The sequence below is a fragment of the Thamnophis sirtalis genome, unplaced genomic scaffold, assembly GCF_051295495.1.
Source record: "Thamnophis sirtalis isolate CommonGarterSnake01/CBP01778 unplaced genomic scaffold, rThaSir2_p1.2 scaffold_3, whole genome shotgun sequence".
In the NCBI taxonomy this organism is placed as follows: Eukaryota; Metazoa; Chordata; class Lepidosauria; order Squamata; family Natricidae; genus Thamnophis; species Thamnophis sirtalis.
Window position 1 is genome coordinate 2,291,428 of NW_028261383.1, and position 24,068 is coordinate 2,315,495.

Sequence of the window (24,068 nt, forward strand, 5' to 3'; positions counted from 1 at the left end):
TTTGGGCTCTTCAGAGGACTGGGGAAGACCGTTTTCGCCCTTCCCAGGCTCCAGGAAAGCCTCTTGGGAAGGCAAAAAAACTGGGCCCACTGGGCCTACTAGAAGTTCAGAAATGGATCATTTCCAGCTTCCCAGTCTCTGGAGCCTGGGGAGGGCAAAAAACGGGCCTACTGGAAATTCAGAAATGGATTGTTTCCAGCTTCCTGAGAGCTTCTGGGGGGCTGGGGAGGGCAAATAGGCCTTCCTCCACCTCCCAGACTAAATATCATGCTCAGATTGGCAGTGAGCAGTGCACCGGCAGTGTGGTGCATGGGTGTGTGTGTGATGTGGTGGTGGTTGTGCGCATATGCGTCATGTGGGGGGGCATTGAATTAGGGGTGCCAGCACACATTTTTGGCACCCAACAACAAAAAGGTTAGCCATGACTGCTCTATTGGCATATTCTATCTTTGCCTTGATTACATGGGCTTCCTGGTTCTTTCTCTGGCCAGAAATCTACCTAAAAACCTTTCAACAAATTCTCTTAGGGGAAAAAAAGCCAAACCAAATCCATTTTAAATATGCCAGTATTAACGATCCTTCTAAACATCACCCTTGATTCTTGTTTTTCTAAAAAAAAATTGTTGGAAAGCTTTGGGGCCAAATTCTCCCTTTTCCCTCATTGTCCCACCTTCAAAGTTTGGAATGGCATCGCAGAGTTCTCCCTTTGGTCACCTGCTCGTGGAGGATTCAGAAAAGTGAAGGTTCTCTTCCTTTCAATTATTCAAATCACAGTCATTTATTTGCTGACTTTATGTTAATTCCCTTGGGATGTTTCAGAAAACTTTCAGAAAACATGTCTTGATGTCAGTATCAGGCTTGGCGTCAATGTTAGGTGGAATCTGGATTCAGAAGTGCTGGATTCATCAGCGATTCTACAGACAGAAAGAGAATTGGGGAAGGTGATTTTAAGACAAGCAGGGGCTCTATTTGTTTCAGATGGGTAGACTATGTATGAATCTGAAGCTCCTGTCTTAGAAGAGATTTTGAATTCTGATACCTCTTCATGTAATGAAGTACCTAAAAAGCAGGTACCGAAGAGAAGGCTCAGACAGAAGCACAAATCACATTGCTGAATTGTTTAAGAAAAGCAGCAGCTGAGTTTTTCTCCCATAGATGTTCTGTGTGAAACTATTGACATCTCATTGTTGAAGAGATGTAAGATTTTTTGATCCTGGTTCAAAAGCAGATGTCACAGAGGAGCTTCTATTTGGAGCACAAGTCATGTTTCTGAGGATCCTATTTATGCTTCTTTTGTTGCCACAGAGAGTCTATGGGATGCCCAAAGCCAAATGCCTCCTGGCTCTGGGACAGGGGGAAGTAGACCCACAGGTTCATTACAAGCCAGGAGATTATTCCATTAGTGGCATAGTCTCTGCGATGAAGGCAAGATGGGAATCACTGAGCTTTGATAGAAGCCCTTCAACAAAATTCACACGGTAAAACAATTTCCCTGCATTGAATTTGACCCCCTCTCTTTCCAATGAATGTCTACGGTTCCACCCCCCTGAGAAAACAAGGAGCTCTCCCCTTGATCTGCTTCTATTCTTAATTTACTTTCTGATTCTAGTTTAAGGTCCCTATTTACATCCAGAATAAACAAATGCTGGTAGTAAACAGCTTTTCTTTAACTATCTGATAATCACCCACCCTTATTAAGACAGAGGGAATAGTCTAGCAGAAGAAGGATGAAATAGTTTTAGTGCTGTAATATTTTTTTACCATTTTTATTTTCAAATTTCAAATTTAAATTGTAATTTATGCTTAATTGTTAGCGCCCAGAGATGTGTGGCTATAGAAATTGAATAAACAATTAAACAAAGAAACAAATAATTATTTCAAGATCAATGCATGAAATAGAAGCCATGTTAGTGTAAAAAACTAGAAGCGTACCTTTTAAAAATGAAATATCCAAATTTTCCTATTTTTTATTTTTTTAAATAATTTGGAATGTTCTAAACTGTTTGGAAGAATAATTTTGATCAATGATTAAAATTATTATTGTGGAAGAAAAGATAAATATTATATACACTGATATGTTTCTACTTGCAGCAAAGCATCCAAATTTTATTGGAAATTCGTACCCTTCATTTTTACCATGAAGGACATCAACCAGAACAGCTATCTCTTACCCAACATCACCCTGGGTTATAATATCTATGAAAACTTCTTCAAGTCAGAAATGACTTCAGAGATTTTACTGGACTTGCTTTCAAACGGAGAGGCCAATGTTCCCAACTACAGGTGTGGAAGGCAGAGAAACACAGTGGCTGTTCTGGAAGAGGCTGAGACTGGCATCTCCATCCAGATTTCAACCATGTTGGGCACCTACAAAATCCCACAGGTATGTCCCTTTCTTGGGGAGACATTTTTCATATATATCATGCCTCTGTGTGTGTGTGTGTGTGTGTGTGTGTGTGTGTGTGTGTGTGTGCGCGCGCGCATGCACGCACACACATTCCACCATAACTCTGGAATGCCTTGAGCAATGTCAACCAAACTTGGTACACAGATGACTTACTCTCTGGAAACAAATATTGTGGGGGTAAGACATGCCTAACACCCCTAAACATATGTGTTCTGTTACGATACCTTCGTACATATGTTGTGCCTTCAAATGGCTTCTACTGCACTGCCCTAAAATGGATTCTACAGTGCAGCGCAGTGGAGTTGCTATGGTAAAGGTTTCTCCCTCTGGTAAGGGGGAAAATCCAACATTAGAAGTTATGTTTGGTCTGGATATTTCCCCCTATAAATAAATACCTGGGTAACTCCATGTTATCAGCACTAATTAAAAATAAAATCCACCATCTCCCATTCCTTTCAGATCAGTCATAGTTTTGCTTCTAAGATCCTGAGAGACAAAACTCAGTTTCCTTTCTTCAACCCAATGCTCCCGGCTGAAGGATTCCAGTATCCAGGAATGGTCAAGCTGCTCCTCCATTTCAGGTGGACCTTCGTTGCTTTGGTTGCTCCCGACAGTGACCAGGGGGAGAGGTTCATGAGGACAATGTCTTCTTTGATGTTAAGGGATGGCATTTTTGCAATTCAATATCCACGTTTTTCACTGAGTCCATATCACGTGATTTCAAAATTCAAACTGTATTACAAGTGGAGAAAAATCAATGTCTGTGTTTATGGTTCAGAGACTAGTTCGTTCCAGTTAGGAATCAAGATTGTACAAGCACTACTTCAACAAATTCAGGGACCTATTATTGAAAAGGTCTGGATTACCACAGCTCAATGGGATCTCAGTCTTGAATTCATGCATAGTTTAATTTCCACTAAATACATTGGGACCATTTTTTCATTTCTGATACAAAAATGGAAATGGGCAAAATGTGATGCATTTAATCACTTTTATTCAGTCTTACATACTTTTGTAGAGAAAACCTTTACATGTTCATCCACTAAGGATGATATTTCAGTGAAAGTCTGGAGAAGGTGCAGACAGAGAGAAGAACTGATGCCTCTGAAGAAAGAGGAGATTGACTGGAGCCTGGCTATGAACAGTTATCTCATTGACAGCATCATCTGGGCTCTGGCAAGGGCCTTAAATTCAGCTTATAAAAACACACACAAGAGATCAGCAAGGGGCAGAGTTATGAAGATGGAAGCTCCAAAGCTGAATGCTTGGCAGGTATTTCTTTTCTATGAAACATACTTCCACTGCCAATTAGAATCAGTTTCATAAGGTGATAAGTTGGTTACTTCTTCTGAAAAATTAAATTATCCTGTAACTTAAACCCAATGTAATTTAATTCCGCTCATTTTCATTCCCATTCTCTCTGATCCTTATTTTCTTTTATTAGTTGGAAATTTAAAATGTAATTTGTTTTTTGAGCACAGAGAGAAAAATGTTCACATCCCGCCAGGACAGACCAAGGAGTCTTTTCAAAGAATGTCTGATGTCCTTATTAATTCTTCCTTTCCTTCCTAGCTTCACCCTTTCCTTCAAAGTTCTCAGTTTCATAATAATTCCGTAGAAGGAATATATTTGGATGAGAAAGGAGATTTGACAGCTGATCTGGACATCGTGAATTGGGTCCTTTTCCCCAACAAATCGTTCAAGATGCTGAAATCTGGGAGTCTAGGAAAACGGGCATTCCAAGATTTTAAAATTACCATTAACCAAAAGACTATCACCCAGCTGGAAATGCTGAAAAAGGTGATATTCATATTTATCTTAATTCCACTGATGGTGTCAAAATGAGACTGGGTAGTCGTTTGCTTTCAATGCCTTTAAGTTTTCATATCAGTTTATTAGGCTCTCAAAAGAGTGTAAATTCTTTATTTCCTGTTCAGATGGCCTTGAAAACTATCATCTTCAATGTTCATAAACAGTATTCATGGAGTCAATGCAAAGTGAGGTAGACAGAGGCAATCATGCAAATAATGTGGTTTATTTATTCAAAGGGAAGAGTCCATCCTTTTCCCTGATAAATTTAAGTATTTAAATGAATTCTGTATAAAATGAAAAAGAAATACAATATCCAAATGTAAAAGGAAAGTTAAAACTGTAATGTATTTTAAACCTAAAAAGGGAAGAGAAATAGAGATAAGCACTTCAATCTGTTTGATGAACTTCACATTTCATATCACAGATCTTGAATTGAGATAGCAATAGAACTTCGACTTATATACCGCTCCATAGTGCATTACAGCCCTCTCTAAGTGGTTTACAGAGTCAGCATATTGCCCCCCAACAATCTGGGTCCTCGTTTCATTGACTTTGGAAGGATAAAAAGTTGAGTCAACTTTGAGATGATCAGGCTTGAATCCCTGGCTGTGGAGCCTGCAATATTGCATTCTAACCACTGTGTCACCTTGGCTCCTAAAATCTTTTCTTTCCCATTTTTTGAAGATGAATTCATTTTTTAAAAATAAAATAAATTCATGTTCTGGGCATTTTCTCCTCAGCCCCTGCCTCCTTCCAGGTGTGTGGAAAGCTGCCACCCTGGATTCATGAAGGTAGCTCAGGAAGGGGAGGCTGTCTGCTGCTACGACTGTCGTCCTTGTGCAGAAGGAACCATCTCAACCATGGAAGGTGGGTGGCAGTAGAGAAAACTGGCAGACTTTTGGAAAGACCACAGAGGCTGACAATTTTAATAAAATAGCATTTTGATGGGCATTTTTAAGATTTGGTTTAAAAAAAAATACAATACTTTTTAATAGGGTTAATTGATTTCCAGGGAGTGATAGTAATTTTGAAGGTTTAATGGGGACCAGTATATCAAACCACAGAGAGTCAATGATAACTTGGCTTTCAAAAGCAGATGGAATTTTTTTATTCTTCACCTTTACTGTTGAATATCTGGCTTATTTCTTGATGTCCCTATATGAATTGAAAACTTCTGATGCTTCCTGTCCCTTCCACTTCCTTGACTAATACATGACTGGAATTCTTCATTTACAGATAAAGCAACACCATTGGAGATTCCCTCCCTCCATCCCTTCCTCCCTTCCTTCCACCCTTCCTTCCTTCCTTCCTTCCTTCCTTCCTTCCTTCCTTCCTTATGATAAAAGAGGGAGTTTGCTTTTATTAAGAGGATGAGACTGAGAAGCATTTTATCTTCTAGATGGAATAATAGAAAGGACTGTAAAACTGAACCTTTGGTTTCCCCCTCTACATCCTTAAAAATGATGCCCAAGGAAATACTTGGTGCCTGTTGCATAGGTGGGAAGATTAAAAAAGGGGAATCCACCAGCCAGGGAAACATCTGCCCAGAAAGACCTCACTATTTATTTGGTGCAGGTTAAGATGGTGCATTGATAATTGCAAAGAGGATTTTAATAATAAAACTTCCCTAAAAGCCAATTTAAAGACCAAAATCTATATCTTCCTTCCATAATATAACTAGTGCAGTAAAGGGTCACTGAGTCCTCCAATCCAACCTTCTATCCCTTCCTGTTCTTGAAATAATCCAGTACAAGAGGTCATACCTTCATGGGTCATTAATGGAAGAGCTGCAGAGTCATCTCAATTTCATCCCTAAAACATGGTTCCTGCAATTTGGGATACAAATAATACAACCTATAAAGCCAGACAGAGCTCTCCTGGGAAGTTGTTGCAGAGATTCACACTTTCCTTTAGTACTCTCTCTGTTACACTGCTTAAAATTAGTGACTGTTACTGCATATTACCTTTCTCCAAACATATTCATCCAGATCACCACTTTTGTCACTCCAACTATGCATCTGATGGAAGATCATGCATTCTGGTAGATGTTAATCTTGTTTTTCAGATGCTGAAAAATGTACCAAATGTCCAGAGGATCAACATCCAAACTTCAAAAGAGATGAATGTATATCAAAGATTGAAACTTTCCTATCCTATCCAGAAAATCTGGGGATCATCCTAGCTTCCCTTGCCTTGTTTCTGTCATTAGTAACAGGCTTTGTCTTGGGAATCTTCATTAAATTCCGAGAAACTCCCATAGTCAAAGCAAACAATCGGGATCTCTCCTATATCCTCCTCATCTCCCTTCTGTTCTCCTTCTTGACCTCCTTCCTATTCATTGGCCAGCCAAGGAGAGTCACTTGCCTTCTCCGACAAACAGCCTTCAGCATCATCTTCTCAGTTGCCATTTCTACTGTCTTGGCCAAAACATTCATGGTGGTGTTAGCCTTCTTAGCCACAAAACCAGGGAATAAATTTCAGAGATGGCTAGGAAATAGCTTGTCCAATTCTGTCATCCTTTCTTGCTCTGGTGTCCAAATTGTTCTCTGCAGCATCTGGTTGGGCACTTCTCCCCCATTCCCTGACTCTGATATGCACTCACAATCTGGAGTGATTATTCTGCAATGCAATGAAGGCAGTGTCACCATGTTTTACATTGCCCTGGGCTACATGGGCTTCCTAGCTGCCATCTGCTTCACGGTGGCTTTCTTGGCCAGGAATCTGCCTGCAGCCTTCAATGAAGCCAAGCTCATCACCTTCAGCATGCTGGTCTTCTGCAGCGTTTGGGTGTCCTTTGTTCCTGCCTACCTGAGTACTAAGGGGAAGTACATGGTGGCCGTGCAGGTCTTCTCCATTTTGGCTTCCAGTACTAGCCTATTGGGATTCATTTTCTTCTCCAAATGTTACATTATTTTCCTAAGGCCAGACCTGAATACAAAAAAACATTTGTTGTCAAAGTGAATTTTGAAATGACTTTTGGTAGATGTTTCTCCAAAATTCCATTTAACAATATCAAAATTATATATTCTATTTTTATTTCTTTTTTGTTTCCAATTTGAGAATAGAGAAATGTGTGCAATATGGGCGATGTGTTTATGAATGTAGGACAATTTTGCCACTGGTATACTTGAATCAAACCAAATCACATTAAAAAGCAAATTGGTTCATAGGGTGAGACAAAGTTTCAACTAAGAGTTTCAGGGGCTGAGCACAGTGGCAATATACATTCCCTCTTTAAATAGTTATGTAGACTCCATATTTTTCAAACCTCCTACTGGTACTACAGCTTTATAATGTTTGTGTCAAGCTTCAAAGGGCGCTTTTGCTGTTGCAATTATTATTGCTTCTCAGCTTGCCAATGAGGGGGGAGGGAAGGGATAAACAGAATATAGGTTCCAGACATGAAGATGCCAGCTTGATGTCATCTGTGAGTTCAAGTCCATTCTTTGTCATGAGGGTCAGCTGGTTGACCATGGGTCAGTCAATCTCTCTCAGTCCAATCCACTTCAAAGGGTTGTTGTTTTGGGGAAAATAGGTGTAAATAGGACCATTCGACATGATCACTGCTTTGATTTGTTTCTAAAAATAATAAAGACAGGAGAAGCCGGAAGCATTCAGACAAAACCAGTTGGAAAATAGTGGAGCTCTGATGAGTTCTGTGAAAACTCAGCTGGACAAACCACTGCCTGGGGACCTTTACATTCATTACCATTCTGAAGGAATGGGGTAAAAGGAGGAACATCTTGTATAGCCAAGAAGAACCACAGTTCCTTCACAGGTTGGTGATAAAGTCCTCCAAACTGACTGTGGGGGCAGGAGCCATATTTAAATGACCACTTCAAAGTTGGGGCAACTGGACCAAGCTGTTTGAATAGGAGCAGTGTTCGAGCAGAGCGTTGGACTTGGGTGAGAGAGTGACCAACCCAAAGGTAAAGAAATTTTAAATTTGAACTCAAAAAGAGACCCGGAGTGTAGCTAGCAGCTAATTAGTAAGCCTGAAATTCAAATGGAAGAAAAAGGACAAAGTGGAGACTAAAACAGAAAGCCCTAAAAGATTTTCGTTCCCAAAATTGGAATTGGAAACATTTAAAACAACCAGAAAATTTGGGAGGAGAATTCCTTTTCTTCTTTTTCTACCTTTTTTCCTATTTTTTGAGAATTGAAGTTGACTTTGACAGCTTCTGACAGCCACCTGATCAGACTGTACTCTGGAGAGGGGGACATTTAGCAGTGAGTGGAGAATACTACAAGACTTAATAGAGGAATAACAGAGAAAAGAACAGCTGCAGATTTTGACCTTGGTTATAGTAACCGATAACTGGAAGATCCTTTGAATCAGTGGGAACCATCAAGGAGGATTTGTTTTTGCAACAGTGTTGTGAATTTGACTTACTATTGGAAAATACTGAAAAGTGGACTGGGTTGGACTAAAATTGGAACTGTACTTTTTAAGTTGGAAGTAAAAAAGGCAAAAAAAGTTAATGGATTTAAAGTTTAAATAAAGGTGATATAACAGAAAAATCTTTAACAATTTGTTAAATGAGCCAAGCAGGCATTATGGAATGGTGAGTGTATGATGAATTACTTGACATGTCAAAAATGCACTGGAAACACTAAAGGGTAAAGAAAAAATAGAAATTCAGAAGGAGCACCTAGATCAGTGTGGAGGAGAAAAGGAGATAGAACAAATGAAGAACAAGAAGATACTACAGAAGAAAGAGGGGCTGAAAAAGAAATATATATAGATGATTGCACTGAGATGTATAGTGGCACACTAAAAGTTGATGAGGGGGAAATGGCCCTCCAAAAAAGAAAATTAAACAGTAAAGGTGGTAATAGTGGGGAAAGATTGGGAAAAAAATCCTGGGAAAAGTTATCAGAACAATAAAACTAAAAGGGAGAAAAAAGAGCGGGAAGAAAAAAATTTAGAAATCATAAAAAGAAGAAAAAGAAAAAGCTAGGTGAATAGGTGGAATCAAGATAATATAAAAGAAGTGACATTTCAGAGAAATCAAAAGACAATGGTTAGGAAAGGAGGAAAGAAGGGAAAGGATTTACCAGTAGAATAAAATGAAATATGTTAATATTGTTAATGGCATACAGTTAATATGATGTGAGGGAAATAGATTAATACTGTTAATTGTGGATAATTAACTAAGTGAAATGTTTATAACAAAATTAAATCTAAAGATATATGTTATCTATAGTGAAGCAGAATTAAAGATGGAAATGGTATATTAAATTTGTTTAATTTAAAGAGGCAAATAATGTTATTGTTTATTAAGAAGAAATTAAACCTAAGATGGAAAATATGGAAAGAAAATTACTGGCTGAAATTGGAAATAGAAATATGATGTAAAATGAATTATGCATAAGGGGGAAAACCCGGGCAACACTCTGTTTGTAAAAGAAGTTAAATATGTAACAAAAAATATAAAAAAACTTTGTTTCACAAAATAAAATAAAGACAGGACACTAAATAAATAAATAAATAAATAAATAAATAAATAAATAAATAAATAAATAAATAAATAAATAAATAAGTAAGTAAGTAAGTAAGTAAGTAAGTAAGTAAGTAAGTAAGTAAGTAAGTAAGTAAATAAATAAATAAATAAATAAATAAATAAATAAATAAATAAATAAATAAAATGTTTCCTCTATCTGCTCAGACTGTCCACACTGTCTCCCTGACAGTGTATGAAAAACTCTTGCCTAGGATTTGGGAAGGGGGCTCAGAAGGGGAAAAGTATCTGCTGATGTGGCTACCTTCCTTGTGCAGAAAGGACCATTTTCACCATGGATGACTCCAAGGGGAACAGACATTGAGAAATATAATATACCTTGACACTTTCTACAAAAAGGGTGTTTTGGTAGGCATAGCATGGCCTTTCCTTAACCCACTATTGCCAATCTGGGCATTTTATAATCCAAGGACCACATTTGACTGTTTGATTCTCCTGTTCCATCCCACGGTGGCAGTGGCAATAGTGATAGTGGACAGTGCAGAGGTGGCATTCAGCAGGTTCTGACCAGTTCTTGAAAACCCACAGTGGAAATTTTGAGTAGTTTAAAGAATTGGTAAATACTACCTTTGACTGGCCCCGCCCCCATCTATTCTCTGCCTCCCGAGTCCCAGCAGATCAGGAGGAAATGGGGATTTTGTAGTATCCTTCCCCTGGAGTGGAGGGAATGGAGATTTTACAGTATCCTTCCCCTGCCACACCCACCAAGCCACACCCACCAAGCCATGCCCACAGAACCAGTAGTAAAATATTTTGAATCCCACCACTGGGACAGTGGCAGAGGCATCAGCCTCAATAACAGTTCCAGCTTCCAATGTAGTCCCTTGGAAAAATAAATTGCCCACCCCTACACTAATGTTTGTGTAAAAGGTTGGTGTTGTTTGGCTTACAACCTACATCCTCCCCCTATCTCTCCTGCTTTTTTTCTTGTCCTCATTCCTCATTGGACCACCATGGAAAGTAACCTGTCTTCTTCAACAAACAGCATTCAGCAACACCTTCTCAGTTGTCATTCCTACTGTTTTGACTAAAGCAGTTAAGGTATGTTAGCCCTGTTGGCAAGAAGAAGAAAAAAGGGAATAAAGTCTAGGAATGGTTAAGGAAGAGCCTGCTCAATTCTGCTATTCTTTCTTGTTCTTATGTCCAGGTTATCTTCTACAGCATCTGGTTAGGGACTTCTTCCCCATTCCCTGAGTTGGACATGTACTCACAATATGGAGATGTCATGCTAGAACATAATGAAGGCTCTATTCATATGTTTTATATTGCCCTTGGCAACATGGGCTTGCTGGCTCTCCTCTATATCATGGTAGCTTTCCTAGCCAGAAATCAACCTAAACCCTATCAGCAAATTCCTCTAAAAAGCCTAGCAAAAACTGTCTTAAATATGCCACTATTCATGGCCTTTCAAACAATTGAGTTTTTAAAAAGAAATATTGAAAAGATTTGTGGCTAAATTCTCCAGGGGTCCCATTGAACCTTCTTCAAAGTTTCGAACCATATCTGCAAATTTTCTTGATTCAATGTCATGAAGGTTATCTTTTTTGCAGTTATTCAAATCATAGTAATTTATTTCCTGCTTTTAAACATCCCTTGAGATGTTTCTGAAAACTTTCAGAAAACATGGCAGAAACTATTTTGATGTCAAGATCTACCCCCCCCCCCCCAAAAAAAATAACCAGATTGGGTGGAGTTTGATTCAGAAATGCTAGGTGCATAAATGGCTCTAGAGACCAAAAAAACCTATTTGGGGGTAATTTTAGAACAAGCAGGGACTGGGTTGTGGTCCTGTGGCTGAACAATATCTGGACCAGAAGCTTCTATCTTGGAAGATGCTTTGGTTTCTCCTCGTCTAATTCTTCATGCCACACAGAAGATTCAACCAGGGGCACAAGTCATGTTATTGGTGCTTCTGTTAGTTCTGCTTTTATGGCAAGTCTGTGGGATGCCCAAAGCCAAATGCCTCCTGAATCTGGAACAGGGGGAAGTAGACCCACAGATTCGTTACAAGCCAGGAGATTATTCCATTAGTGGCATAGTCTCTTCAATGAAGGCAACGTGGCAATCATTGGGCTTTGACAGAAGTCCTTCAACAAAAATAACACGGTAAGTCAATCTTTCTGCATTGAATTAGAGTCCCTCTTTTTCCAATGAATGTCTATGGTTAGGGTTCGGTTAAGGAACTCTCCCCTTGATTTGCTTCCTTTCCTAACTTACTTTCTGATTCTACCTTGGGGTCCCTATTGCACATCTAGGATAAACATATGCCAATAATCCATAGTTTCTTAAGCTATATGGGTAAATCACCCACCCTTATTAAGACAGAGGAAACAGTCCAGCAGATGTGGGACACAATTGTTTTAATGCTCTAATGCTTTTACAGTTTGTATTGTTTTTTAATTTTTAATTGGAATATATTTTAAATTGTGAGATGCCCAGGACTGTTTGCTGAGATGTGTGATTATAGAAATGGTATAGATAAAAAAAAATGTGCACCTCACTACACTTTGCACAACACCATCTCTAGGGCATACAAGCAGTTCAGCAGAGACTAAAATCCAGGAAAAAGCTTCCTTTGGTCAATGGAAGACTAGGAAGAATTTGAAAGTATATTTTACTCATGTACATTTACTTCTAATTCTTATATTTATTATCTAACCATCGATAAAATGATTCCCATATAGGATAATATTCAGTTTGTTCTTTCTTTTTAATTGCCGGTGTCAATCTATTCATTTCTGCACATTCTAATATTTCCCTAAATCATGTTCTCCTCTGTAGGAATATTTTCACTTCTCCAGTTTTGTGAAAATACATTTCTAGCTGCTGTTATTACATGGATATATATATATATATATATATATATATATATATATATATATATATATATATATATATATATATATATATATATATATATATATATATATATATATATATATATATATATATATATATATATATATATATATATATATATATATATATATATATATATATATATATATATATATATATATATATATATATATATATATATATATATATATATATATTGCTATAAGTTTCTGGTAAAATCCCCAACAGGAATATTTCAGGTTTCAAGTCAATATGTTGTTATATCATTTTTCCCAGCCAATATAGAAAATGCATTAACAGAGTCCATAGAGTTAATAGAGTTAAATAAATCAAGAAGAGGAGTTTTATAGTATTAAGCATTTAAGGTATTGGTATTAAGCTAGGAATAGACTAAATAATGAATATGACTGTAAATTTTAACTGTTATTAAGACTGTTATTGCACAAAATATTTCTACCCACATGGCACATTGTTTAATGAAAGACAGATTGTTTACATTAAGATAAAATAAAAATTAAAAAAAATAATTTGAAAGTAGAGTGGATTTATGGAAAGCTACAGAGAACCAACACCTCGGTTTGACAAAAGCTGGAAACTATGGAAATTATTCAATAAATCTAGAGATTTAAGTTTGGATGCTATTTGGAACCCTGACAATTTTTATGCCATATAGTATGCCTTATTTTAATTGTGATGCTTCTGACCTAAAGAAATGCTTTGAAGACCAAAACATGAAGCAGAAGCAATGTTTGTGTAACCAACTAGGACAGTGACTTTTAAAAAGTGAATGGTCCAAATTTTCCTATTGTTTTTCTTATTTTTTTACAGTAATATTTTAGAGTACTGTAATCTGTCTGAAAGAATAATTGTGATTGAGTTGATTAGAAGTATAATGGTAGAAGAAAAACTGAACATTATAGTCACTGATATGTTTATACCTGCAGCAAAGCATCCAAATTTTATTGGAAATTCGTACCCTTCATTTTTACCATGAAGGACATCAACCAGAACAGCTATCTCTTACCCAACATCACTCTGGGATATAATATCTATGAAAACTTCTTCAAGGTAGAAATGACTTCAGAATCTCTACTGGACTTGCTTTCAGATGGGGAAGCCAATGTCCCCAATTACAGGTGTGGAAGGCAGAGAAACACAGTGGCTGTTCTGGAAGAGGCTGAGACGGGCATCTCCATCCAGATATCAACGATGTTGAGCACCTACAAAATCCCACAGGTGTGTTCCTTTCTTGGGGAGACATTTTTCAGTCATGCAAGCTTGAAACAGTGGTTCCCTGCTGCAAATAAAAAGCAGAGTTTCATCATAGAAATTAGAGCAAATGCATTTTGCTTGTTAAAAATAAAATTCCACCATCTCCCATTCCTTTCAGATCAGTCACAGTTTTGGTTCTATGATCGTGAGAGATAAAACTCAGTTTCCTTTCTTCAACCCGATGCTCCCGGCTGAAGGACTCCAGTATCCAGGAATGGTTAAGCTGCTCCTCCATTTCAGGTGGACCTTGGTTGCTTTAGTTGCTCCCGACAGTGACCAGGGGGAGAGGTTCATCAGGACAATGTCTTCTTTGATGTTAAGGAGTGACATTTGTGCCATTGAACTTCCACGTTTTTCACTAAGTTCATATCGCATGGGTTTAAAGTTGAAATCAAATTCCAAGTGGAGAAAAATCAATGTCTATGTTTACGGTTCAGAGATTAGTTCGTTCCAGGTAGGAATGAAGGTTATACAAGCATTCCACCAACATATTCGGGGACCTATTGTTGAAAAGGTCTGGATCACCACAGCTCAATGGGATCTCAGTCTTGAATTCATGCATAGTTTAATTTCCTCTAAATACATTGGGACCATTTTTTCATTTCTGATACAAAAATGGAAATGGGCAAAATGTGATGCATTTAATCACTTTTATTCAGTCTTACATACTTTTGTAGAGAAAACCTTTACATGTTCATCTACTAAGGATGATATTTCAGTGAAAGTCTGGAGAAGGTTTAGACAGCGAGAAGAACTGATGCCTCTGAAGAAAGAGGAGATTGACTGGAGCCTGGCTATGAACAGTTATCTCATTGACAGCACCATCTGGGCTCTGGCAAGGGCCTTAAATTCAGCTTATAAAAACACACACAAGAGATCAGCAAGGGGCAGAGTTATGAAGATGGAAGCTCCAAAGCTGAATGCTTGGCAGGTATTTCTTTTCTATGAAACATACTTTCAATGCCAGTTAGAATCAGTTTCGTAAGGGGATGCCTTGGTTACTTCTGAAAAATTAAATTATCTTGTAATTCAAATCCAATGCAATTTCATTCCCTTAATTCAATGTAGAGAAAAGTAAAGTCTTACACTTAGGCAAGAAAAAAACAAAAGTACAGATATAGACTGGGTGAAACCAGGCTTAATATTTCTATTTCTATTTCTTAAATTTATAGGCCGCCCAATCCCGAAGGACTCCGGGCGGCTTACAGAAATAAAAATATTAAGAAAAGATTAAAAGCAAATAAAATGCAGCAGATTAAAAGAAACACAACATGCACCCAATCTAAGTGGGGCTGGACCTCAATCAAGAGGTCAACAGCCCCAGGCCTGCCGGAATAGCCAGGTTTTGATAGCTTTTCCAAAGTGGTTTCGGTGGAGTAACCAGGCCTGAAACCAGACTGAAAAGGGTCTAGATAATCTGCTTCATCCAAGGTCCGTCGGAGTTGAGGGCCACCACCTTCTCTACAACCTTCCCTAAAAAAGGGAGGTTGGAGACTGGACGATAGTTTTTAAGAATAGCTGGGTCCAGAGAAGGCTTCTTGAGGAGGGGTCTTACCACTGCCACCTTCAGAGGCTGTGGAAAAGATCCCTCCCGCAAGGAAGCGTTCGTAATTCTCTGGAGCCAGCCTTGTGTTACCTCTCTGCTGGTCGAAACCAGCCAGGAGGAACACGGATCCAGTAAACAGGTGAATATCAGTGACTGTAGTGGGGATCTTGGATTCTTAGTGGACAACCAATTCAATATGTGCCAAAAGTGTCCAGTGGCAGCCAAAAAAGCCAATGCAATGCTAAATTACATTAACAAAGGGATATAATCAAGAGGCTTTCAGGAAGAAATTGGACTACCATAAATGGTGCAGGGTCTCCTGCTTGGGTGGGGTTTGGACTAGATGACCTACAAGGTCCTGTCCAACCCTATTTCATCTGTTAATCTGTTAATCTGATCCTTTTTCTTTTATTATTTTTTCAGACAGTTCTTTTACTGTATTGTTCAGCCATCCTTTGATCTCATTCTTTCCAATATCTACTAATAACTGCTTTCTTGACAAGACATTATACTGTGTACGTGTCTCCTTCTTGGACTCTTTTCAATGCAGCCCCTTTGCCCAGAGCTTCTCTCCAATTCTTGGCTATCACCACCATTATTCTTTTGGCAAAACTCTCATATCGCAGTAGGGTGGGAGAGATTGACTCTTTGCAACAAGAACAACATGGCTAGCCTTCTCTGGGCTGGGGAGCTAAGAAGCTTGAAGCTTGTATGTTAATTAAAATTGTATTTTAATAATAAACCTGCTGACCAGATACTGTGTAGTTGGCAGTTTGGAGGCAAGGCATCCTAAAGAATATTTGTTGCTGCTAAGGAAAAAAAGAAAGGAAAAGTCTTAATTGTCTATGAGAATTTGATATGTGGCTCAGGAAGGACAGGAAGAGGAAAACCAACAACAGCATCAATACTTTGGAGCCTTCCTATAAAAGCAAAGAGAGAGAGAGAAATTCCCATGAAGCAGCATTCATACAGACACACATCACACATCTATAATGACTCTCCCAATATTTAAGGGAGTTGGTAGGACCTTAGAAGAGCCCTCTTCTCTGCTATCAGCTTTATGACTGGTGGACTTGAGAAGAGGGTTAAAGTGGGGCTAACAACCCAGGAAATCAACTTGGGTGACACATTAGGCTGTGACGGACATGGAAGTAACATGCTCAACCAAAGAAAGGAATAAGTATTAGGAAAGAGAGAGCTTTTGTGGACTAATATTAGATCATGGATGTCAAACTCACCTCATCACGTTGCCATCATATGACATTTCATGATGCTTTTCCCATTCAGTGAGCTGGTGTGGGTGTGGCCTGCATGTGACACATTCGGCCTATAGGCCGCCAGTTTGACACCCCTGGTTTGGATCAGAAGGATTACTTCCTGTACTAAGTCACTAGTCTTTGCCACTGGAGAATAACGTAGGAAAGTAAGAAGTATAAAGCTAGTTACCTCAATAGAGCAATAAATGATGCAACAAGGAATGAAAGAATGAACAAAGAATGAAAGAAAAACTAAAAGGCTGAAATTTGGTTTTTTTTTAAAGTTTAATATATTTAATGTGAATAAAACATCAATGGAAAAATAATTGCTTGTTTGCTTTTGCAGAAGTTATATAATAGCATTGCTGAGAGAAACCAGTGGGAAGTAGTACATGACCAGCTGTTCCAATTCCTTTACAATCATTGTTTTAATCTACAGCTGTTATTATTCATTTCTTTATCAATACCTTCCTATCCAAGTTAGAAATTTAAAACAGAAGATGTTTTATGAGCACACACAGACCAAGGAGTCTTTTCAAAGAATGTCTGAAGTACTTTCCGAACTCTTCTTTTCCTTTCATTTCTAGCTTCACCCTTTTCTTCAAAGCTCTCAGTTTCACAATAATTCCATAGAAGGGGTATATTTGGATGAGAAAGGAGATTTGACAGCTGATCTGGACATCGTGAATTGGGTCCTTTTCCCCAACAAATCTTTCAAGAGACTGAAATCTGGGAGTCTAGAAAAACTGACATCCAAGGATTTGAAAATTGCCATTGACCCAAAGAGTATCACCCAGCTGGAAATGCTGAAAATGCTGAAAAAGGTGAGACTAATATTTATTTTAGTTTCACCGAAGGTGCCAAAATGAGACTGGGTGGGGGTTTGTTTTCAATGCCTTTAAGGTTTCATATCAGTTTATTAGGCTCTCAAGAATGTAAACTTCTTTATTTCCTGTTCAGATGGTCTTGAAAACTATCAGCTTCAAAGTTTATACACACTATTCAATGCAATGTGAGGTAGACCGAGGCAGTCATGCAAATAATGTGGTTTATTTATTCAAAGGAAAGAATCCAGAGGTGCTATTCAGCAGGTTCTGACCAGTTCTGGAGAATGAGTAGTGGAAATTTTGTGTAGTTCAGAGAACCAGTAAATACCACCTCCGACTGGCCCTGCCCCCATCTATTGTCTGCCTCCCGAGTCCCAGCTCTTTGGGAGGGAATGGAGATTTTACAGTATCCTTCCCCTGCTACGTCTACCAAGCCACACCCACAGAACTGGTACTAAAAATTTTTGAATCCCACCACTGGAAGAATCCATCCCTTTCCCTGATAAATTTAAGTTCCGTATGTTTCGGTTTATAAGACGCACCCCCCCCCCCCAAAAAAAGTGGGTGGAAATGTCTGTGTGTCCTATAGAGCAAATGTTGCCAAAGTCCCACCCAACTGGCAGCCCCCACTCTTCAGCTTCTGCCTTCCAGCAATTTGCCTCCTTGCAGCAAAAAGAAAACAGCCTGGTCAGCTTCAGCACAGCTTGATTTAGCACAAGAGCTGATTGGTGGTTGGATTGGCCTCCTGGAATACCACTGATCAGCTTCTCCAAGCTGTGGGGATTGCTCCGCCCATTGCCCCTACCCCCGATCACTGCCTCCACACACCCCAAACAGCAAGGGCAGCAATAGGCATTCTCTGCCACCTGGAACAGGCCAAAAACAGGATGCAAGGAGGCAAAAATGGTGCATGTGGAGGCCAAAAAATAGGGCACCCGGAGGCAGCAATAGGCGTCGATGGGAGGCAATAGTGGCAATGGATGCAGTGATCCTCGCAGCCTGGAACAGCTGAATGGCGGTATTCTGATCTAACTGCCAAGTAGCTGCTTGTGCTAAATCAGGCTGTGCTGAAGTTGACCAGGCTTTGCTGTTTGCTGTAAGGAGGCAAATTGCTGGGAGGCAGACACAGATTTCCTTGTTTTCCTCCCCAAAAGCTAGGTGCGTCTTATAGACCAGAGCATCTTATAGTGCAGAAAATAGGTATTTAAATGAATTCTGTATTAAATTAAAAAGAAATACAATATCCAAATGTAAAAGAAATGCTAAAACTGTAATGTGTTTTAAACCTAAAAAGGGAGGAGGAAATAGAGATAAGCAGTTCAATGTGTTTGATGAACTTCAAATTTTACATCACAGATCTTAAAGATAGCAATAGCAATAGAACTTAAATTTATATACTGCTCCATAGTGCTATACAGCCCTTTCTAAGCGGTTCACAGAGTCAGCGTATTGCGCTAAAACAACCTGGGTCCTTATTTCATTGACCTTGGAAGGATAAAAGTCTGTCAACTTTGAGCTGGTCAGGATCAAATTCCTGGCTATGGAACCTGCAATATTGCATTCTAATCACTGTGCCACCTTGCCTCCTAAAATCCTTCTTTCTTCCCCATTAAAAAAAAAGATAAATTCATTTTTATAAAAAATATATATTTTCTGGGCATTTTTTCTTCAGCCCCTGCCTCCTTCCAGGTGTGTGGAAAGCTGCCGCCCTGGATTCATGAAGGTAGCTCAGGAAGGGGAGGCTGTCTGCTGCTATGGCTGTCGTCCTTGTGCAGAAGGAACCATCTCGACCATGGAAGGTGGGTGGTAATAGAGAAAACTGGCAGACTTTTGGAAAGGCCACAGAGGCTGACAATTTTAATAAAATAGCATTTTGATGGGCATTTTTAAGCTTTGCTTTTTAAAAAATGTAATAGTTTTTAATAGGGTTAATTGATTTCCAGGGAGTGATAGTAATTTTGGAGGTTGAATGGGGACCAGTATATCAAACCACAGAGAGTCAATGATGACTTGGCTTTAGAATGCAGGTGGAATTATTTACTCTTCACCTTTACTGTTGAATATCTGGCTTATTTCTTGATGTCTCTATACAAATTGAAAACTTCTGATGCTTTCCTTCTCTTCCATTTCCTTGACAAATACATGACTGGAATTCTTCATTTAGAGATAAAGCAACACCACTGGAAACTCACTCCCTCACTCCCTCACTCCCTCCCTCCCTCCCATCCATCCATCCATCCTTCCAGTGACATGCAGTGAGGTTTATGACTGGTGAGGCACTGGCACAGGGGTTTCAAATTTTTTTAGACTTGTGGACTTCAACTCCCAGAATTCCACAGCCAGGCATGCTCAGTTCCGATTTAAAGCGACAGCATTTGTTTTTCTCCTTTGTGAAAAAGTTTTCCTTCATTCTTTTTCTTCTCCCTCCCCCTCCTTCCTCCCTCTCTCCCTTCCTCCCCCCTCTCTCAAACAGACACAGGCACACAGAGAAGTTGGATCCCTCTCTCACTCACTCACTCTCAAACAAAAACAAAAACAGAAGTTGGATTGGATATATTTTCCAAAGGCTTGAAAGCAGCTCCTCTGCCACACACCCACATTCCCCTGCTGCCTTCTGATCCGAGCCTTTGATTGCAGGTGGAGCCACGTTGCCTTTTCAAACTTGTAATCAGTGAAGCTGGGCTTATATACTTTTATTCAGCTGTGTGTGTGTGTGTGTGTGTGTGTGTGTGTGTGTGTGTGTGTGTGTGTGAGAGAGAGAGAGAGAGAGAGAGAGAGAAGGCAACATAGCTCTGCATGCAATCAAACTACACATGAGAAGGGATCTATACTTGAGGATGAAGTTTGAATTCCTCTCCCTCCCTCCGACCCACACACGTACCTTTTCCAGCTGTTTCAGGGAGGATTTCAACTCTGCTCTTGCCTGCCATCATGAAAAGAAAAAAAATGTAACAGGAAAAAGGCAAGAGCTGAGGTCAGGCTGAGCTAGTTGCTGTCAGAGTCACCGTGTGGATGACTCTGCTTAACTGTTTAAAAAAGCCTCTAAAAAAGCACCTTCTACAGGAGGAGGCGGGAGAACAACGTGCCTCATCTACGTCAGGAATTTTTCGGCTTTTAACCCTTGCTTAACTCTGCTCGAGTGATCATAACACACCACACTAGATGAGGCACGTCGTTCTCCCGCCTCCTCCTATAGAGGGCACGTTTTTAAGAGGCTTTTTTAAACAGTTAAGCACTAAGCAGAGTCATCCACTGTGACTCTGGCAGCAACTAGCTCAGCCTTTTTCCTTCTACATTTTTTTCTTTTCATGATGACAGTGGTGAGGCCCTGCCTCCCCTGCCTCCCTTGCCTCCCCTGACTGCATGTCCTTCCTTCCTTCCTTCCTTCCTTCCTTCCTTCCTTCCTTCCTCATGATAAACATGGGAGTTTGCGTTTATTAAGAGGATGAGACTGAGAAGCATTTTGCTTTCCAGATGGAATAACAGAAAGGACTGTAAAACTGAAGTTTCATTTTTTTCATACATCCTTAAAAATCATCCCCAAGGAAGTACTTAGTGCCTGTTACATGGGTAGAATATTAAAAACAGGGGAATCCACCAGCCAGGGGAACATCTGCCCAGAAAGATCTCACTTATATGGTCCAGGTTAAGAATTGATATTTGCAAAGAAGATTTTAATAATAAAACCTCCCTAAAAGCCAATTTACATATGAAGACCAGCACTTATAATATATCTTCCTTCCACAAAATAACTAAATAAAACCAGTGCTGTAAAGAGTCACTGAGTCTTCCAATCCAACCTTCTACCCCTATCTGTTCTTGAACTAATCCAGTATAGGAGGTTGTATCTCCATGGGTCATTAATGAAAGAGCTGCAGAGTCATTTGGATTTTATTCCTAAAACATGGTTCCAGAAATCTGGGATGCAAATAATACAACCTATAAGGCCAGACAGAGCTGTCCTGGGAAGTTACACTGCTTAAAATTACTGACTGTTACTGCATATTACCTTTCTCCAAACATATTCATTCAGATCACTGCTTTTTTCACTCCAACTATGCATCTGATGGAAGATCATGCATTCTGGTAGATGTTAATCTTGTTTTTCAGATGCTGAAAAATGTACCAAATGTCCAGAGGATCAACATCCAAACTTCAAAAGAGATGAATGTATATCAAAGATTGAAACTTTCCTATCCTATCCAGAAAATCTGGGGATCATCCTAGCTTCCCTTGCCTTGTTCCTGTCTTTAGTAACAGGCTTTGTCTTGGGAATCTTCATTAAATTCCGAGAAACTCCCATAGTCAAAGCAAACAATCGGAATCTCTCCTATATCCTCCTCATCTCCCTTCTGTTCTCCTTCTTGACCTCCTTCCTATTCATTGGCCAGCCAAGGAGAGTCACTTGCCTTCTCCGACAAACAGCCTTCAGCATCATCTTCTCAGTTGCCATTTCTACTGTCTTGGCCAAAACATTCATGGTGGTGTTAGCCTTCTTAGCCACAAAACCAGGGAATAAATTTCAGAGATGGCTAGGGAATAGCCTGTCCAATTCTGTCATCCTTTCTTGCTCTGGTGTCCAAATTGTTCTCTGCAGCATCTGGTTGGGCACTTCTCCCCCATTCCCTGACTCTGATATGCACTCACAATCTGGAGTGATCATTCTGCAATGCAATGAAGGTAGTGTCACCATGTTTTACATTGCCCTGGGCTACATGGGCTTCCTAGCTGCCATCTGCTTCACAGTGGCTTTCTTGGCCAGGAATCTGCCTGCAGCCTTCAATGAAGCCAAGCTCATCACCTTCAGCATGCTGGTTTTCTGCAGCGTTTGGGTGTCCTTTGTGCCCACCTACCTGAGTACTAAGGGGAAGTACATGGTGGCCGTGCAGCTCTTCTCCATTTTGGCTTCCTGTGTTAGTCTGCTGGCATTCATTTTCTTCTCCAAATGTTATATTATTTTCCTAAGGCCAGACCTGAATACAAAAGAACATGTGATGTCAAAATAAAATATAAAGTGATTTTTTGTAGGTTTTATTCTTACATTCCACTTATTTCAATATACTGTTTTATATTTTAATGTTTCTAAAATAGCAAACAGGCCTATCCTGTTTTTATTTTTCCCTTTTGGGGTCCTATTTCAGAATACAGGAAAGTGTGAATTGGTAATTTGTAGTATCCATCAAAACACTTTCCTAGTGCCTTCCTAGTACAACCACACGCAAAGACCCCATTAACTCTTTCTTTTAATCCCTCCTGCTCCCATCAAATACTCCATTCCATAAACATTCCATAAACATTCCATAAAAACTAAATTAGTACAACTTAATGGAGAGCTGAGTAGCAATAGGGTTGGTGGGCTGCCATCTCCTCCCCCAGAATTCCACATAACATTCTGGAGTAAAATATTTTCTTTGTGTGTGTGTGTGTCAAAATTCATCATAGTTAACACAGACAGCACAATTAGACTGGTGAATATAAGCCATTCTGGTTAAAATTTTTGTCCCTTCAGGGAGATCATTTGTCCAGAGTGGTATAGGGTATCCTGCTTGAAAAGACGGGTGGACTAGAAGACCTCCAAGGTATTTTCCAATTCTGTTACTCTATTTTGTTATTCTCTTTTAAAAAAACCAGGGAGGAAAACACTTCCAATAAATCAAGAGAAGGGGGCAATTTGAGAACGCCAGACACCAAAAAGAAAAATAATTCCCATTGCAAATATTTGTCCTGCCACTTCCATGTGATAAGGGGAATTGAGGTTCATGAGCATGCTTCTTCATTGTGGGGCCCTGCACTTTGAAATGCAACCAACAGTGGATGCTTTCCTGTGTTTCAGTTGTTGTAAGAAAACTGCTTACTGTCAGCGTTCCAAATATCATGCAGAATTAAATCAGAGTCCAAGGCAAAACTATCCTTAAAGTTTCAATTTAATAAGTCAGACATGTTGGCAACGACTGTGGAATCCCAAATCTGAAAACTTCCTGGGATTCCACCCAGTTGAAAGTTCATGATCTTATCCCCACAGTCATAAATCCATCACATGGTCCAATCTTCTTCTTCCATGCTGGCATCTCCACCCAGCTGCTTCCAGTCAGGTGCAGAGGTGCGGAGACAAAAGATGACCTTGGCTTCTAGAAAGGAATGACAACAACACATTCCACCATTCCACTCCTTTCTATTCCCCCCTCCCAATTACTACACTAATGAAACAGCATAGTGAAATAATAGAAAGTGTGGCAGGCCAAAGATCCTAAAAGAACTTAACTACAGGCCTGACACTTACTTAATTTAGAAACCAAAGCATTTGGATAATGGCAACAAAGGACAGTTTATTGAAATACATTTCCAACAATTATTAGGTTCTTCTCAGCATGGGAGAGAATCTGAGTGCAATATTTCAACACCTTCTATGTTTGGTCAATTACCGTATTTCTCAGAGTATAAGATGCACCTTTTTTCCTCAAAAAAGAGGCTGAAAATCTGGGTGCCTCTTATACGTACATCAAATACAGCATCTACCCCTTTATTTACCTACCTACTTTTTTTAAAAAAATTGCCTTGCCACCAAAA

General features: G+C 39.3%; 2 protein-coding genes across 2 annotated transcripts; both read left to right on the forward strand.

Moving 5' to 3' along the window:
* The first annotated feature begins 989 nt into the window (after positions 1–989).
* Positions 990–7,180, forward strand: LOC148047031 (vomeronasal type-2 receptor 26-like). Its single transcript, XM_087707685.1, has 7 exons — positions 990–1,070; positions 1,306–1,425; positions 2,144–2,383; positions 3,980–4,207; positions 4,345–4,404; positions 4,960–5,086; positions 6,285–7,180. The coding sequence occupies exons 1-7, from the start codon at positions 990–992 to the stop codon at positions 7,178–7,180; spliced, it is 1,752 nt and encodes a 583-aa protein (XP_087563811.1).
* Positions 7,181–7,691: 511 nt separating this feature from the next.
* Positions 7,692–22,507, forward strand: LOC106553215 (vomeronasal type-2 receptor 26-like). The gene is made up of 8 exons (XM_087707686.1): positions 7,692–7,695; positions 10,727–10,782; positions 10,889–11,050; positions 13,597–13,836; positions 17,262–17,498; positions 17,635–17,691; positions 19,174–19,300; positions 21,612–22,507. Exons 1-8 carry the CDS (start codon positions 7,692–7,694, stop codon positions 22,505–22,507), a joined length of 1,779 nt encoding a protein of 592 aa, XP_087563812.1.
* The last annotated feature ends 1,561 nt before the right edge of the window (positions 22,508–24,068 follow it).

Coding starts and splice junctions, on each gene's coding strand:
- LOC148047031 (XM_087707685.1), top strand. CDS start 990: ATGTATGAATCTGAAGCTCCTGTCTTAGAAGAGATTTTGAATTCTGAT. Junction 1,426..2,143: donor GCATAGTCTCTGCGATGAAG/GCAAGATGGGAA, acceptor TTTACCATGAAG/GACATCAACCAGAACAGCTA. Junction 4,208..4,344: donor AGCTGGAAATGCTGAAAAAG/GTGATATTCATA, acceptor TTTCCTGTTCAG/ATGGCCTTGAAAACTATCAT.
- LOC106553215 (XM_087707686.1), top strand. Junction 13,837..17,261: donor GCACCTACAAAATCCCACAG/GTGTGTTCCTTT, acceptor TTTCATTTCTAG/CTTCACCCTTTTCTTCAAAG. Junction 19,301..21,611: donor AACCATCTCGACCATGGAAG/GTGGGTGGTAAT, acceptor CTTGTTTTTCAG/ATGCTGAAAAATGTACCAAA.